The sequence below is a fragment of the Rutilus rutilus genome (genome assembly GCF_951802725.1).
Source record: "Rutilus rutilus genome assembly, chromosome: 3".
NCBI lineage: Eukaryota > Metazoa > Chordata > Actinopteri > Cypriniformes > Leuciscidae > Rutilus > Rutilus rutilus.
In genome coordinates this window covers 28,920,572-28,934,852 of record NC_140211.1, presented here as the reverse complement: position 1 = coordinate 28,934,852, position 14,281 = coordinate 28,920,572, and the positions used below count along the sequence as shown (strand labels likewise).

The window sequence follows — 14,281 nt, the reverse complement described above, 5'->3', positions numbered from 1 at the left end:
ACAGCCATGTTATCTTTGCAAGCACATAGGCTACTGTATTTAGAATAATAGCCTTTCATTTTATTATATAATTAGCATCAAACAAACTATAGATCTTATTCACAGCGATTAAAGATTATTAAACGAAAAGATTGAAAAATGATTGCGCAACCACCAAATAGGAGGCGATATGCACAAGTATGTAAATCAGCATTTAGCAAAAGAAAAATAAAGAAGTAACGTTAGTATGGCCCGCTTTTTCTTAGCGTCCGTTTCCACGGTGACTCGTCGATTCGACGCTCTGTTGAGATTGAGAATGTCTGGTGTGTTAACCATGATGAACATACTCTAATTTGGATGAACTTACTCCTGGACGCGATTTTGGAACCAACATACCTCAAGTAAGGAAAGTTTGGTTTAATCAACCGACTACCGAGAGTTGACGGTAAGGTAACCCTTGCTGTCTGGAGGGGCGGGACATTTCCAGAACACGCGCTAAGCGCTGCCAATCACAACACACTGTTGTGCTATCCAGCTATCCAATCACAGCGCATTTCGAATTTCGGAAGGAGGGGCTTCATCAAAATCGGAAGGCTTGTTCAACTTGTACCAGAGAGCAATCAACAGACCGACCGGTTTATGATGACATGAAAGTACCGCGAGAGCGATTCAAAAGCATACTGAGCCGTGTGCTCTCGTGGTACTTTGGTGTCATACACCGATCGGTCCGTTGTGTGCAGCGCTGGTTCAAGTAGAACAAGCCTGGAGGAGTGGAGTGTTCGACTTCGAGCCAGACTGAGGAGAGAGGGGTGCTGTAATATAATGTAAAATATGTGAAAAATAATGCGTTTTTTTTAACAATCAAGCATGAAAACACCCCAAAAACACAATCAAGACTTTATAAACAGTTAATGTAAATAGCCCTATACAAATACCATTTAATTGGTTTATGTCGCGACATTTTAAAATACGTTTAACCTTCACTTCCATTGGAAAGTTAAAACTAAATACGTCAGGCTAGTCTGAACCGTTAGCACTTCCCCTCCTTGCAGTGTCATACCCATGATGCAGCGCGGCTCATTCTGGTCGCCATGATTCTTGTGCAGATGTTGTCAGAGCTCAGACTGAGGAGATTTCACGCTAAGCTATCGGCCTGAAGCGCTGCACTTAAACCAGTTTCAATGCACTCATCGACGTTATAGAGATACCAGAGTCTCCAAGATAACACACAGTCTTGGGTTATGGCGACCAATGTCGGGGGTATGATATATATGTCATATTAATTTACACTTAGTTTAGCTCCCAGCTAACGTTAGCGGTAACGAGTTAGCTGCTTTTGTTCCATAATTTGATGAGCTTCTAAGGTCTGCTGTTGGATTTCAGATTGAGCTCAGTTTACTTTTATGCCACGACTAACTGTTATCTGTTAGGTTGTTTTTATTGCTATGGTGTGTCATATTGATGGTCGTGAGTCATGAGCAGACGTGCATTTACACATTTCTATTCATTTGAGGTTGCTAACTAGCTAGCTGAATGGTTAAAATGAATGCGTTTCCTGTGTGTAACTTATTTATGCAAAAATGCAACGGATAACTAATGATTTAGATGTTTATGGTGTTTGAAGAATTGTTCGTGTAAAGTACAATTAGGTTGAGTCTAAATTAACGTTAGTTACGTAAGGATTTCTAGTGCTGTCTCCACAGACAGCGGGACTGTTGTTTTAACCGTGCCGTAAGATACAAATAATGTATTTTGAGAAAATCAAGTATTTAATCACAACTGGACTGTTTTGTCACTCGTATGTGTTTATATTTTAAATATAGTCGTGGTTGTAGATAAAGTGTGTATTGTAGTCATTTATTATAGAAAGATGTTCATGTTGTTTTTCTATCAGTTAGTGAGTAACGTTAGTGATCCCCTCAACTTGTCAAGCATACAATACCACTGCCATCTACACAGATGCAAATATGATTTTAATGCTATTTTCTTGTTCAATCATTTATTTGGGTTATAAACATAGGAAAATGTGCTGCTTTAAAAGTCACCGTGAAATCAACATTTATTCATCTTATTGATTTTTGTATTGCATTACTTATTATAATTGATATAGCTGTGCACATCTAGGTTTTGTTTTTAAATTCATGTGCCCTTTTACTCCTTAATCAAAATGACTTCCCTTATGTGTATACTGGTGTGAGGGCGGGACAACCTGTCACTCACATGAGATCACAGCAATAGCAAACATCTAGATCTAATCAATTCCTGATGGACAAAATCAAGTCCTGCCTTACATTTTTTCTTGTATGAGAAGCTCTGATATATGCAACGTTTCGACCCTCAGGTCTTCATCAGGCTGAGCCTGATGAAGACCTGAGGGTCGAAACGTTGCTAAAATAAACTCTTTTGGAGCAGTAATTTTCAGTGTGCGGACTTCACACTTCTTTATTTTGTCTATATTATTTAGTTGTCCTGCACCTGCGCCCAATCTGGGTGTTTGGGATGTGCACACCATTTTTGTATTTTTTGAAGCTCTGATATATGTCACAATAGGAAATAGAAGACTATTGCAACTTCCATTTCATACAGTAACTCAGTGAACAAATATGCTGTCTGTTAGAACGTAAATATGCTAATAACTGCAATCTTGCAGTGGCTTCTTCCAAATAACATCTGTACTGGTTACGTTTTGAAATTATTTTTTATTTTTTATTTTTTTGGAATAATGAGCTGATTGTCTGATAAAGAGTTGTTACTACTATTTTATTAAAGTGAAAGTTCACCTTAAAATGTCATTTTCTCACCGTCATGTCGTTTCTAACGTGTAGGCTATGGCCTACTTTATTCTGTGGAACCTAAAGGAAGATCTCTTAAGAAATATCTTTGTGTTTAACTATATAATGGTAGTCAATGGTCACCAGAACTGTTTGGTTTGAAACATTCTTATATATGTGTATATATATCATTTGTGTGTGTGTTCTGCAGAAGAAAGTAAGTCATACTGGTTTGGAATGACACAGAATAAAAAAATTCAATTAACTGTCCCTTTAAGATTAGAGTCATTCCTCAAAGACTTCCTTCAACGGACAAACCTAAGATCTCAAGCCCAAAACTTTTTGAGATGTTATTATTATGTGCAAGTTCTGAGCATGTCCTATTATTATTATACAGATTACACATGAAATGTAATGTTTTATATATATATATATGATAATAATAAAAGATGAATGTGCTTCGTTCTCTTGTCTTTATGTAGATGATGACTTTGATGAATACGATAAGCCTGGTGCTGAAAGGTCAAGAAGACGGAGAGGAGAAGATGATGATGACTTGGAGAGGTAAGTCTTAATCACTTTCCCATTGCTGGCTCAGTTTTGCTCTGCACGTTTCATTTATCTATAATGCAGAAAGAAAAAGATGAGTAAAAAAAGAGTCTGTTTCCTAGACACACTTATAGCATTCCAATATTAACATTTCATGTCATTCAAAATGGATCACAAAAGCACATACAGGGGTTGGACAGTGAAACTGAAACACTGGCTAATATAGTGTTGGAGGTTTCATGCCTATATATGCGCTGCGTGGTGGGCAATCTTCACAGATTTTATATTCCATCAGTAAGAGCAGAGTGTGAAGGTTGAATTAGCTGAACAATAGCACAGCTGTACATGAAATGTTGCAATCCACACAACATAATGGGAGTAGGGCTTTGTATCAAAGCAACAATGTCACGATATATATCACTATACAGAGGCCTCGATACGATATATATCACGATACGGGTCTGCACTAAATTTCACCTCAGCAGAATTTAGTATTACAGCTGTTTATTAAACACTGCATTTTATAGGGTCATTGCCCGCAATATAGGCAGAGCAGTCAGTTGCCCTCTGCGTTGTCAAAGTGTGTATTGTGAAGGGCCTCGGTAGCACTGTATAATGGCATACATAGGTTTCATTGGCTACTCCCCAGGTACAATATTCTGATTGTTTTCTTGTTTTTTTTTTAAGCCCATAAATAATAGTGTACTCATTCAAATAAATGTATATTGCAATGTACTCATTCTAATATATAAATAAAAGCATATTTACATTGCTGGTAGGTTATTGCACAAATTAACACTCTCTACGCTAAAAAAAATACTTAATGTTCCAAACTAATGTGCTTTCTTCAGAATCAGAAAGAGCTTTATTGCCAAGTGTGCTTGCACACACAAGGAACTTTTCTTGGTACTGAAGCTTCCAGTGCACAAATACAACAAGAAACATAGTAAAAATTAAAATATTAAAATATAAAAGTATAAGGTCACAGTTGGGTTTAGTCAGAATAAACATTTACAGATTATGAACATATTTACACTATTTTGAATAGTATGAATACATTTAAATATCACCTGAGTTTAGAAGATATTGCACTAAACAATGGGAGTATTGCACTTACAGGCATATGCCTTTGGAGGTATGTTAACTGTTCAGAAGGGAAATGGCCTGTGAGAAGAAACTGTTCCTGTGCCTAGATGTTCTTGTGGCCAGTGATCTGAGTCGCCGTCTTGACGGGAACAGTTCAAACAGGTGGTGTCCAGTGTGAGTGGAGTCTGTGATGATTTTACCTGCTTTCTTCCTCACTCTGGAAGAGTCCAGGTCCTGGAGGGTTGGCAGGGGCGGCACCAATAATCCTCTCCGCAGTCCGGACTGTCCGTTGTAGTCTCCTGATGTCTGATTTGGTAGCTGAACCAAACCAGACAGTGATGGAAGTGCATAAAACAGACTCAATGATGGCTGAGTAGAACTGAATCAGCAGCTCCTGTGGCTGGTTGAACTTCCTCAGCAGCTCTGCTGGGCCTTTTTCACAATGGAGTCAATGTGATTGTCCCACTTCAGGTCCTGAGAGATGGTAGTGCCCAGGAACCTGAATGACTCCACTGCTTCCACAGTGCTGTTCATGATGGTGAGTGGAGGGAGTCCTGAGCTGTTCCTCCTGAAGTCCACTATCACCTCCACTGTTTTGAGCGTGTTCAGCTCAAGGTTGTTATAACTCCACCAGACAGCCAGCTGTTCAGCCTCCAGTCTGTAAGCAGACTCGTCACCGTTTTGGATGAGACCGATGACAGTGGTGTCATCAGCAAATTTCAGGAGCTTGACAGAGGGGTCTTTAGAAGTGCAGTCATTAGTGTACAGGGAGAAGAGCAGTGGGGAGAGAACACACCCTTGGGGGTGGATGTCCTGGATGTGAGTTTCCCCAGTCTCACTAGCTGTTGCCGGTCCATCAGGAATCTGGAGATCCACTGACAGATTGAGGATGGCATGGAGAGCTGGGCCAGTTTGGCTGTGAGAAGATCAGGCATGATGGTATTGAAGGCCGAACTGAAGTCCACAAATAAGATCCTTGCATAAGTCCCAGGTCTGTCAAGATGTTGCAGGATATAATGCAGTCTCATGTTGACTGCATCATCCAAAGACCTGTTTGCACTGTAAGCAAACTGAACGGGATCCAGCAGGGGTCCAATGATGTCCTTCAGGTGGGCCAACACCAGTCTTTCAAACGACTTCATGACCACAGACGTGAGAGCAACAGGTCTGTAGTCATTAAGTCCAGTGATTTGGTTTTTTTTGGGGACCGGAATGATAGTGGAGCGTTTGAAGCAGCAGGGAACTTCTCACTGCTCCAATGATCTGTTGAAGATCTGCGTGAAGACTGGGGCCAGTTGGTCAGCACAGGCTTTTAAGCAAGCAGATGAGATGCCGTCTGGGCCTGAAGCTTTCCTAGTCTTCTGTTTTTTGAAGACTCTGCTCACGTCCTCCACACAGACCTTAAGCTCAGGTTGGATGGCAGGAGGTGATGGTGAATGTGTGAACTGCACGATATATCGTTTTAGCATCGATTTCACAATGTGCGTATCCGCCATAGTCACATCGCAGGATGTACGATGTAAAGTATGGGGATCGTAGTTGATCTGTGGTCCGTACGGTCCAACTTCACCCCGGTTCAGAACGCATACGATTCGTGGATTAATTGCAAAAAAGTTTAACCATTAGAGTGAAAGTTTATCATTTACATGCGCAAGTCCTGTCAGTTTAAACATAAACCGCAAGACTGGAACTTGCGCACTGTTTTCTGAACGCACACTTAGAGCAGCACAGATAGCAGCACAGATAGCAGCACAGATAGCAGCACAGATAGCAGCACAGATAGCACGTGAACACCGAATTCAGTTCTCTTTCTCTTCTTTTTGAGCTTGAAGGGTGCACCCAAAATGTAGTCAAAATGCCAATCTCTGCGAGTATCCTCGTAAACACAGTTGGTTATGTGTTTAAGAGGATTGAGAAAGGAAATGCGTATCATTATAATGGATCCGTCCATTCGTCTTAAAGTGACAGCAGTATAATATACCCGCAGATTTTTGTATCACCAATGTTAATCAAACAACAAAAGACAGAGAAAATCACTTTATTTAACAAAGATAAATAGTATTAATTATATTAGTTATATTTCATATATAGAGTGAAGACTGTAATTTTTCATTTATGGACCTCCTGAATACTGTTAGATGTACCTGATAAAAACATAAAACACTGCTTATTTCATTTGTATCTTTCTTCTATTCTATTTATCTATGTTTTTAATTTGTTTATTATTTTGTGCAGATACACACACCTACAAAATCATCCCAATCATTCTAGAATGATATATATATATTTTTTTTACAAATAGAGCTATTCAAATCAAATGGTGAAATTGTTTTTATATCGCAATATATTTTTCATTTTTCTGCGGTATCGCAATGTGTTTTTTTCGAATATCGTGCAGCCCTAATGTATTATAACACTTTTGCACATGGTTGCCAGAAAAGAAAAATAAGAAAAATAAAAAAAAGAGAAAAATAAGTAGCCTAAAACACTTAGCAGATATTTCCGTATTATGCAATTGTGAAGCTCTGATAAGGGGATTACTAGGGGTGTAACGATTCGTTTTAACAACGATTCGATTCGATTCGCGATTCATGGTTGTCGATACGATTCAAGGACGATATTGGTTCATTTAGAACGATCCGATCCGAAACGATTCAGTGACTTGAAATCGATTCAGTAACTTTTTAGCCAAAAATTCTTGTAAGGGAATCAGGTATCAATTAATTATAGATATAAACAAACAAGTAAACAACAATTAATATAAAATGCATTCACATTTTATTTTAATAAGTAGGACTGAACGATTATGACAAAAATGATAGGCTAATTGTTGATTATTCCCTTGAAATTGTAATTGTGATTATTAATTACGATTATCACAACATAGAATGATGTTTTGGATAGTTTGGCCATGGGACCCACATTTCAGCATGGTCATCAAGCCGCGACCCACCTTTTTAGGAATTATAAGCCTATTATAATACATTTGTTTACACAAAAATTGTTGACACACAAGTTCTGTCCCCCTTTACCTAACAATTTTTTTTTAAGAATATGACAAATACTGATAGACAGTAGGCACTGCGAGGTTAAGCTAATAAATAGCAGTCCCAAACTAGTTTTTGTTAATACAATCTTGGTATGAGCCACCACAGTCATATAAAAATATACAAAACCAGTAAGCGGCATTTTGTTATGGAAACAAACAACAATTAGGCTACCATGGTGATACACAATACTTAGAAGAACTGTTAAAGAAACATGGAAACTGCTCCTGATAAATAGCAACACACATGACGTACCAATAACGTAATTTATTGGTATTTTACTTTTATTTCTTAACTTACTAATTTACGACGTTGCATGCTCGTATTTCTTTTGCGCTTTAGTGAAGTGATACAGCGCGCTCCGGCGCATTTGCGCGTGCAATTGAAGAGTGCGCGCTACTGCAGTATAGCGGCTGAGAGGACAGGACAGTCCGTTTTTCTGAGGTGAGAGACTTTGCGCTGCTTGTTGTCTTTGCGCTGCTGCTGGCGCGTCACGCATGGCGACGACGACACAGATAGGCAGACTGAATCGAGTAACGTTTAACGCCTTTATCATTAAAAGTGCAAAGAAAAAACATCCATATAAAGTCTAACGTGCTTAAATCCAATGCGCTATTTCCTAGTATCGATACAATCGATTCATTACCTTTTAAAACGATATTAGATCGATATATGTCGTCCGGAAGGCCAACTTGCCGAGCACAGATCGATCCAGTTGGATCGTAGGAATATAAATCGATACATCGATGTAGTTGATGAATCGTTACACCCCTAGGGATTACGTCTCTTTATATCAGGCAACCCCAGTTATGTTCCTCTGAGTGTCAGATTAAACCTTGTTTTAGCCTATACATTATATTCTATGAATTAATTTCAACACATTTCCACTCCATTTTAAATACTGTTCTTGTATTCAAATTCAAAAGCATGGTCCACTGTTGTGCACATGCTGTGGAATCGATACAGAAGCAGCTGTATCAATACTCGTATCGACAAGTAGTATGTGACAATACATTGTCATATCGAACACAGCCCTAAATGAGAGACATATCAGAGGTTGTTGGTGCGCATCTCGCTGACACATTTGTGATAAGCAAGTCTTTGTGGTGTATGGAGAGTTATGGTTTTCAGGGTAATTTCGGCAAACCACGTTGGACGAACCATATCCAATAGGAGTAACTGTCAATGTAATAGGGAAGCTGTCTGAAAGAGATGTCCGGGCACTAACTTCGATTGTATCCAAAAAACATAAAACCACAGCTGCCCAACTCAATGCATAATTAAATGTGCACCTCGACTCTCCAGTTTCCACTAAAACTGTCAATATTCATGCTCCGGCTGCTATAGCCAATCCTTTAGTCACTGCCAATGCCAAATGTCGGTTTCATTGGTGCCAGCAGTGCACATCTTGGGCTGAGGACAGTGTGAAACGTTGTTCTCAGATGAGTCCACCTTCACTGTCTTCCCCACATCCATGGGAGTTACGGTGTAGAGAACCCCAGAGAGGCTTAACACCCAGACTGTTGCTGCCAAGAGTGAAGCACAGGGGTGGATCAGTGAGGGTTTGGCTCGCAATCTCATTGCATTCCCTACTGTGCTTGATGGGCGCATCACTGCCAAGGACTATTGAACCATTCTGGAGGACCATGCTTCAAACATTGTACCCTGCCGTGTATCAGCACGGTAACGCACCAATACACAAAGCAAGACTTGTGACAATGCTTTGATGAACATGAAAGTGAAGTTGAACATCTCCCATGGCCTGCACAGTCACCAGATCTGAATATTTTGAGCCACTTTGGGGCATTTTGGAGGACTGTATTTTCCTCCACCAGCATCACATAGTGACCTGGCCACTGTTCTGCTAGAGGAATGGCTTAAAATCTCCTTGGCCACTGTGAAGGACTTTTATCTGCCATTCCAAAGATGAATTGATGCTGAATTGGCCACAAAAGGAGGCCCATACCATACTAATAAATTATTGTGGTCTAAAACCAGGTATATATAGATTCCATTGGTTGCTGTTGGGTGTGGTGTTTGCAAAGCAGATGAAGTTGTTGCTTTAATATCTTACGTTGCTCTACTGAAATCAGGCAATTCAAAGATATTTATTGTGAATAGAGCATATTTTTTGTTTAATAAATTTTTATCAATTCACAGTGATTTGGAGGGAGACTTACTTGAAGAAGATTGGCTGTCATCCAAAAAGGTAAAGTGTTTTTCCATCATTGCCTGTTTCTCTCACCTCTACACTATATCATATAATCCTCTGTTATTAACTTGTTGTTGTTGTTATGGCAGAAAGCATGGACCTTGTTTTTTTTTAGTTGCTGACTTAAGCATTTTTTTTAACTGATAGTAATACAGAAATAATTTCCAGCAGGTGTACGTGTCCAAGACTTAAAAGGCAGTATATGTAACAATTGCACCAAAAAGTCAAGTAGATTGAACAAGGGATTTTTCATAGTTTCTTTTTTTTTTTGTCCATCCTCAGAACCCCTCAGAGCTGTCAGATGAGGAGCTAAATGATGACCTCTTGCAAAGTGATGAAGAGGACCAAAATACGAGGTACTCCAACAATACAATAAAATCGTAGGCACTGCAAAAATCCATCCATTTTTAAATGGCAATGTTTAGCTATTTTTTATTACTTTATTGAGGGCCTTTATATATTTTTTCAAACGCAGATTGGATGGTTTTTATAAGATTCGGAAAAGTCCCTAATACTGCGAGAATTTTTTAGGTGTTGTATACATAATTGGTTTTAACAGATATACTATTTATATTGTTTTTAATGTTTGCAAGACAATGGTCATATGAGAGAGGCTTGGTGTGCCCTGTGCTACGTCTAGATTAAAATGGCTTGTTTTAGAAGACTGGAATGACGCGTCAATGTAAACGATTGCGTAAATTAGTTGTTTTGCGTGGAATGCGTCGATTCGTTGCGCTGTTTATGCTCATCCTAATGATGCTGGCTCCATTCCAAGGAGCTATTCCAAAAATATCGAGCAAATACTCTCTGCAACCGCTTACAAAGTATTTAACGCTGTTGTTAGTATTTTCAAATATCGAATGGATGAACTCCCGCCTCAATTGGACTCATTTATTTAATAACGTGCTGTCAATCGTTGTAAAACTTTATGGTTTTATGGACACCGCCATGTTTGACTCTGTCGCTATGGTTACCGCTATGGTTCGTGCAGTCGTGACTTCAGCTGAATAACATTTAAGCAGCTACTTTAAAGGTGCTCTATGTGATGTTGGGTGACATCACTTCTTGTTGACGTTTAAAGTATTGTCAAACAAAACGGAGGCTAGCTAGACCCTCCCTCATCCTCATCCATGCACTAACACCCCTAACCCCACCCCCAAATCCTTCTTTTCGGTTATTGGCTGGAACAGTTTGTTGTGTTTCGTGGTGCGGGTTAGCCCAGTTTGTTTTTCTTGCCGTTTGTGGAGCCTGGGGTGTCTACAGAGACCGCATTTTTTACAGTAGTATTTTTAGCGGATAGTGAGGAGATGTTTGCTGTATGTGACTAAAAATGTTTTGGCCTAAAAAACACGTGACATCACTTAGTGCACCTTTAATCTCCTGAATGAACAAAAAGTAACTGCTGCTGTAAATCCCAAAAAGTGACTATAAACGCAGCCATAGTAAACACCTTTCCTGTTAGGCCTACACTGCATAAACCTTACCTTTTGTCATAAATAGTATCATTAGGTAAAAGTTAATAGTTACAGTTATTATTTATTGGTAAATTAACCAAAGGATTAATTGACTATTCAGAAAATAAACAATGGATTAACCGGAAAAAATAACTGTTAGATTATTCAATTGAATAATAATAATAATAATAATAGTAATAATTGATAGATTAATCGATTAAAAAATAATCGTTAGTTCCACCTCTACTGTTAGAACTGTCATATACATTGTACATCAGTGTAAACATGTTTTCCAAAATACTATTTATTTCTTTGGGTATAACCTTTTTAATGTTTGTAAATGAAACAGGCCAACGTTAAGCTGTTCTTCTAAACTGGTAAAATGTAGTTTAAGTCATGACAGTTGAAGCCGCCACTTACTAAATCTGTTCTGATGTTGTCGTTTTTTTGATGATGAATGGTGGAATAGTTTGCAGTATAGCCCAAAATTGCCTATATTACAGGTTTTTATTTTTATTATTGTTGTATAGAATAATGTCAGCTCACAATTAATATAGAATGCACCACTACCTAAGCTGTTCACTGTTCAATTTTGGGGTCAGAATGGTCTTCACCCCATAATTTATGCAAAGCTTCAGTGCTCTAAAATCAATAGAGCAGTTCATCCATAACATTATTAGAGATGACATTGAACTAACTTTGACACCTTCTGCTTTAATCAAATGGCTTACTTTTTTAGAATAAAAAATAAGTTGTTTAAAATAACAATCTTAGGTGACACGCTTTAATTCAGTCTCTAATATAGTTCTTATGGTAACAAAAGCAACGTACAAATCTACAAATTCATTACTTTAATGTCCAGTGCTTAACACGTGTCTTTGTGTCTGTGGTCCAGTGGTCAGGGTGAGGCTGTGAGTTTAAATGCAACACTGGGTCTGGGCACCTCTGGTCACCTTCAAGATGAAGACGTAGGATGTACTGAAAATGCCTATGAAGAGACAGAGGGGTGCCGAGCGGGCTTCTCTCAGGGTGGGCAGTATGAGGCAGATGAGTACCAAGCAGAGGATGAAGGGTTGGAATACACAGGAGGCCAGAATTGTGATGAATATCAAGATGAGGTTTTGGACCTACAGATCGACGAGCCACTGGATGACGATTTTCAAGTAAGTTACACTTTTGCTTGCTATCTCTATTGCTTACACTCTCCATAATCCCCCACCACATTTCCTTCACGTCTGCAGCCTGACAACGCATGCTTTGTGACCCTCAGCCCTCAAGGTTTTGTTCAGGGCGAGATACCTTTCACTGTCTTTGTTCAGCAGATGTCCTGCCAATCCATGCTGGCTAATGGGAAAAGCTCTCAGACAAGATCTGATCAAGTTGGCTGTATAGGTGAAAAGATTATTGACCTTCTTTAAAGTGGTCTTTAGCAAGCATGACACAGGGGCATGATTGATGAGTCGTGTCCTTTCTGTACATGTTTATTTATTTGTTTGCTTAGATCTTAAAGAGACAGTTCATTCAAAAATGAGAATTGTCATCATTGACTCACCCGCATGACGTTCCAAAGCCATATGTTCATGAATCATTCAGATCAATTAATTATCTGTACTGTAAAGAACAATTCCTTTATGCATCAGACAAAATTTGTAAGATGAAATAAGAAAAAACATGGCAGTACATATTCTTAATTCAGTCCCAAGTGATAGTGTCTTCAGAAGACTGGACACTGTCTGACCAGATTGGGTAGATCTTTAAACTTTAAACATGGGTCTGAGACAACTATTTACAGGTAAATATTACAGTATACAAACATCACAGACAATGGCAGATAGCGACCAAGGCAGCTCTGGCATAATGTAAAATAACACTTCAATTAATGACTTACAGTTTCTTTACAGTTATTGAGGTAAACATGCCTAAAGTACCGGAAAAACATACCGTTGGGTACCGGCACTGAATTTCATGTACCGGTACTGGTGCCGGTACCAGTTAAAATGTGAACGGTACTCAACCCTAATCTTAAATCAGATGTAGATTTTTTTTAAAGGAATTTTCTACAAATTCTCTATGTTCTACTTAAAGGGATACTCCACTTTTTTTGGAAATAGGCTCATTTTACAACTCCCCCAGAGTTAAAGAGTTGAGTTTTACCGTTTTCGAATCCATTCAGCCGATCTCCGGGTCTGGCAGTACCACTTTTAGCATAGCTTAGCATACATCATTGAATCGGACAAGACCATCTGATCTAAAAAAATCAAGAATATTGAAGAATCAAGAATCTCGTAATAATCAAGAAACTTTGCTGCTGTACCATGAGTGCAGCAGGTGTAATGATATGACGCAGCGCCTGAAAATAGGTCTAATAGGTTAGACAAACTTAGTCCCGGTCACGTTGGAAGTTACCGAGGTGGGGACTATTTTCAGGCGCTGCGTCATATCATTACACCTGCTGCACTCATGGTACAGCAGCAAAGTTTCTTGATTATTACGCAGGAATGAGAGTATAGTTCCTAGCCATATCAGCCTAGAAAATCGCAACTTTTCATTTTCCGTCGGTCTTAGTACACGATGTAACTACAGAAGAGTCCAGTTTTAAATAGGAAAAATATCGAAACTTTTTGGTCATTTTTTTGAGAGAGATGCTAATGGTCTTGTCCGATTCAATAATCTATGCTAAAATATGCTGAAAGTGGTACCGCTAGACCCGGAGTTAGGCTGAATGGATTCGAAAACGGTAAAAACTCAACTGTTTAACTCTGGGGGAGTTGTAAAATGAGCCTATTTCCAAAAAAAGTGGAGTATCCCTTTAAGCTCAATGCCAAGGGGATTCCTTGCACTCACTTGAATGTGTAGTAGAAACTGACTTACTTTTCTAAAGCATAATTGAGGCAACAGATGTGGAAAAGTATTTTGCTGTGAATACAAAGGTGATAAACAACCTTTGACAGCTGTTTGTTGCACTCTTGAAGAATATTGCCATTACTTAAAATTCAGCTTTATATTTTGTTTTCTTAGACCATATGATATCTCTGTTTACAAGGTCGCTTAGCTTCCGGGGCTTAGCATCTTTGTGTTTACTGTTATCCAGAGTTAATGTGTGGAACGGTTTAAAGGATTAAGCATTTTCCCTGTAAGTGGTCAGTTCATGTGCTTTGTGCAGGATTCGTGTCATAGTCATTT

The 14,281-nt window shown here is 38.8% G+C and overlaps 1 protein-coding gene across 3 annotated transcripts in view; it reads left to right on the top strand.

The window, feature by feature from the left end:
* Positions 1 to 1,058: 1,058 nt before the first annotated feature.
* The window catches only part of rbm33a (RNA binding motif protein 33a), a 49,798-nt gene continuing 36,575 nt past the window's right edge, over positions 1,059 to 14,281 (top strand). For all 3 annotated transcript variants that reach the window (XM_084404636.1, XM_084404637.1, XM_084404635.1), the window contains exons 1-5: positions 1,059 to 1,239; positions 3,233 to 3,314; positions 9,593 to 9,641; positions 9,927 to 10,000; positions 11,994 to 12,261. In XM_084404636.1, coding sequence (XP_084260762.1) covers positions 1,221 to 1,239; positions 3,233 to 3,314; positions 9,593 to 9,641; positions 9,927 to 10,000; positions 11,994 to 12,261 — 492 coding nt within the window. In that variant the 5' untranslated portion in view covers positions 1,059 to 1,220. The remainder of the gene's footprint in view (positions 1,240 to 3,232; positions 3,315 to 9,592; positions 9,642 to 9,926; positions 10,001 to 11,993; positions 12,262 to 14,281) is intronic.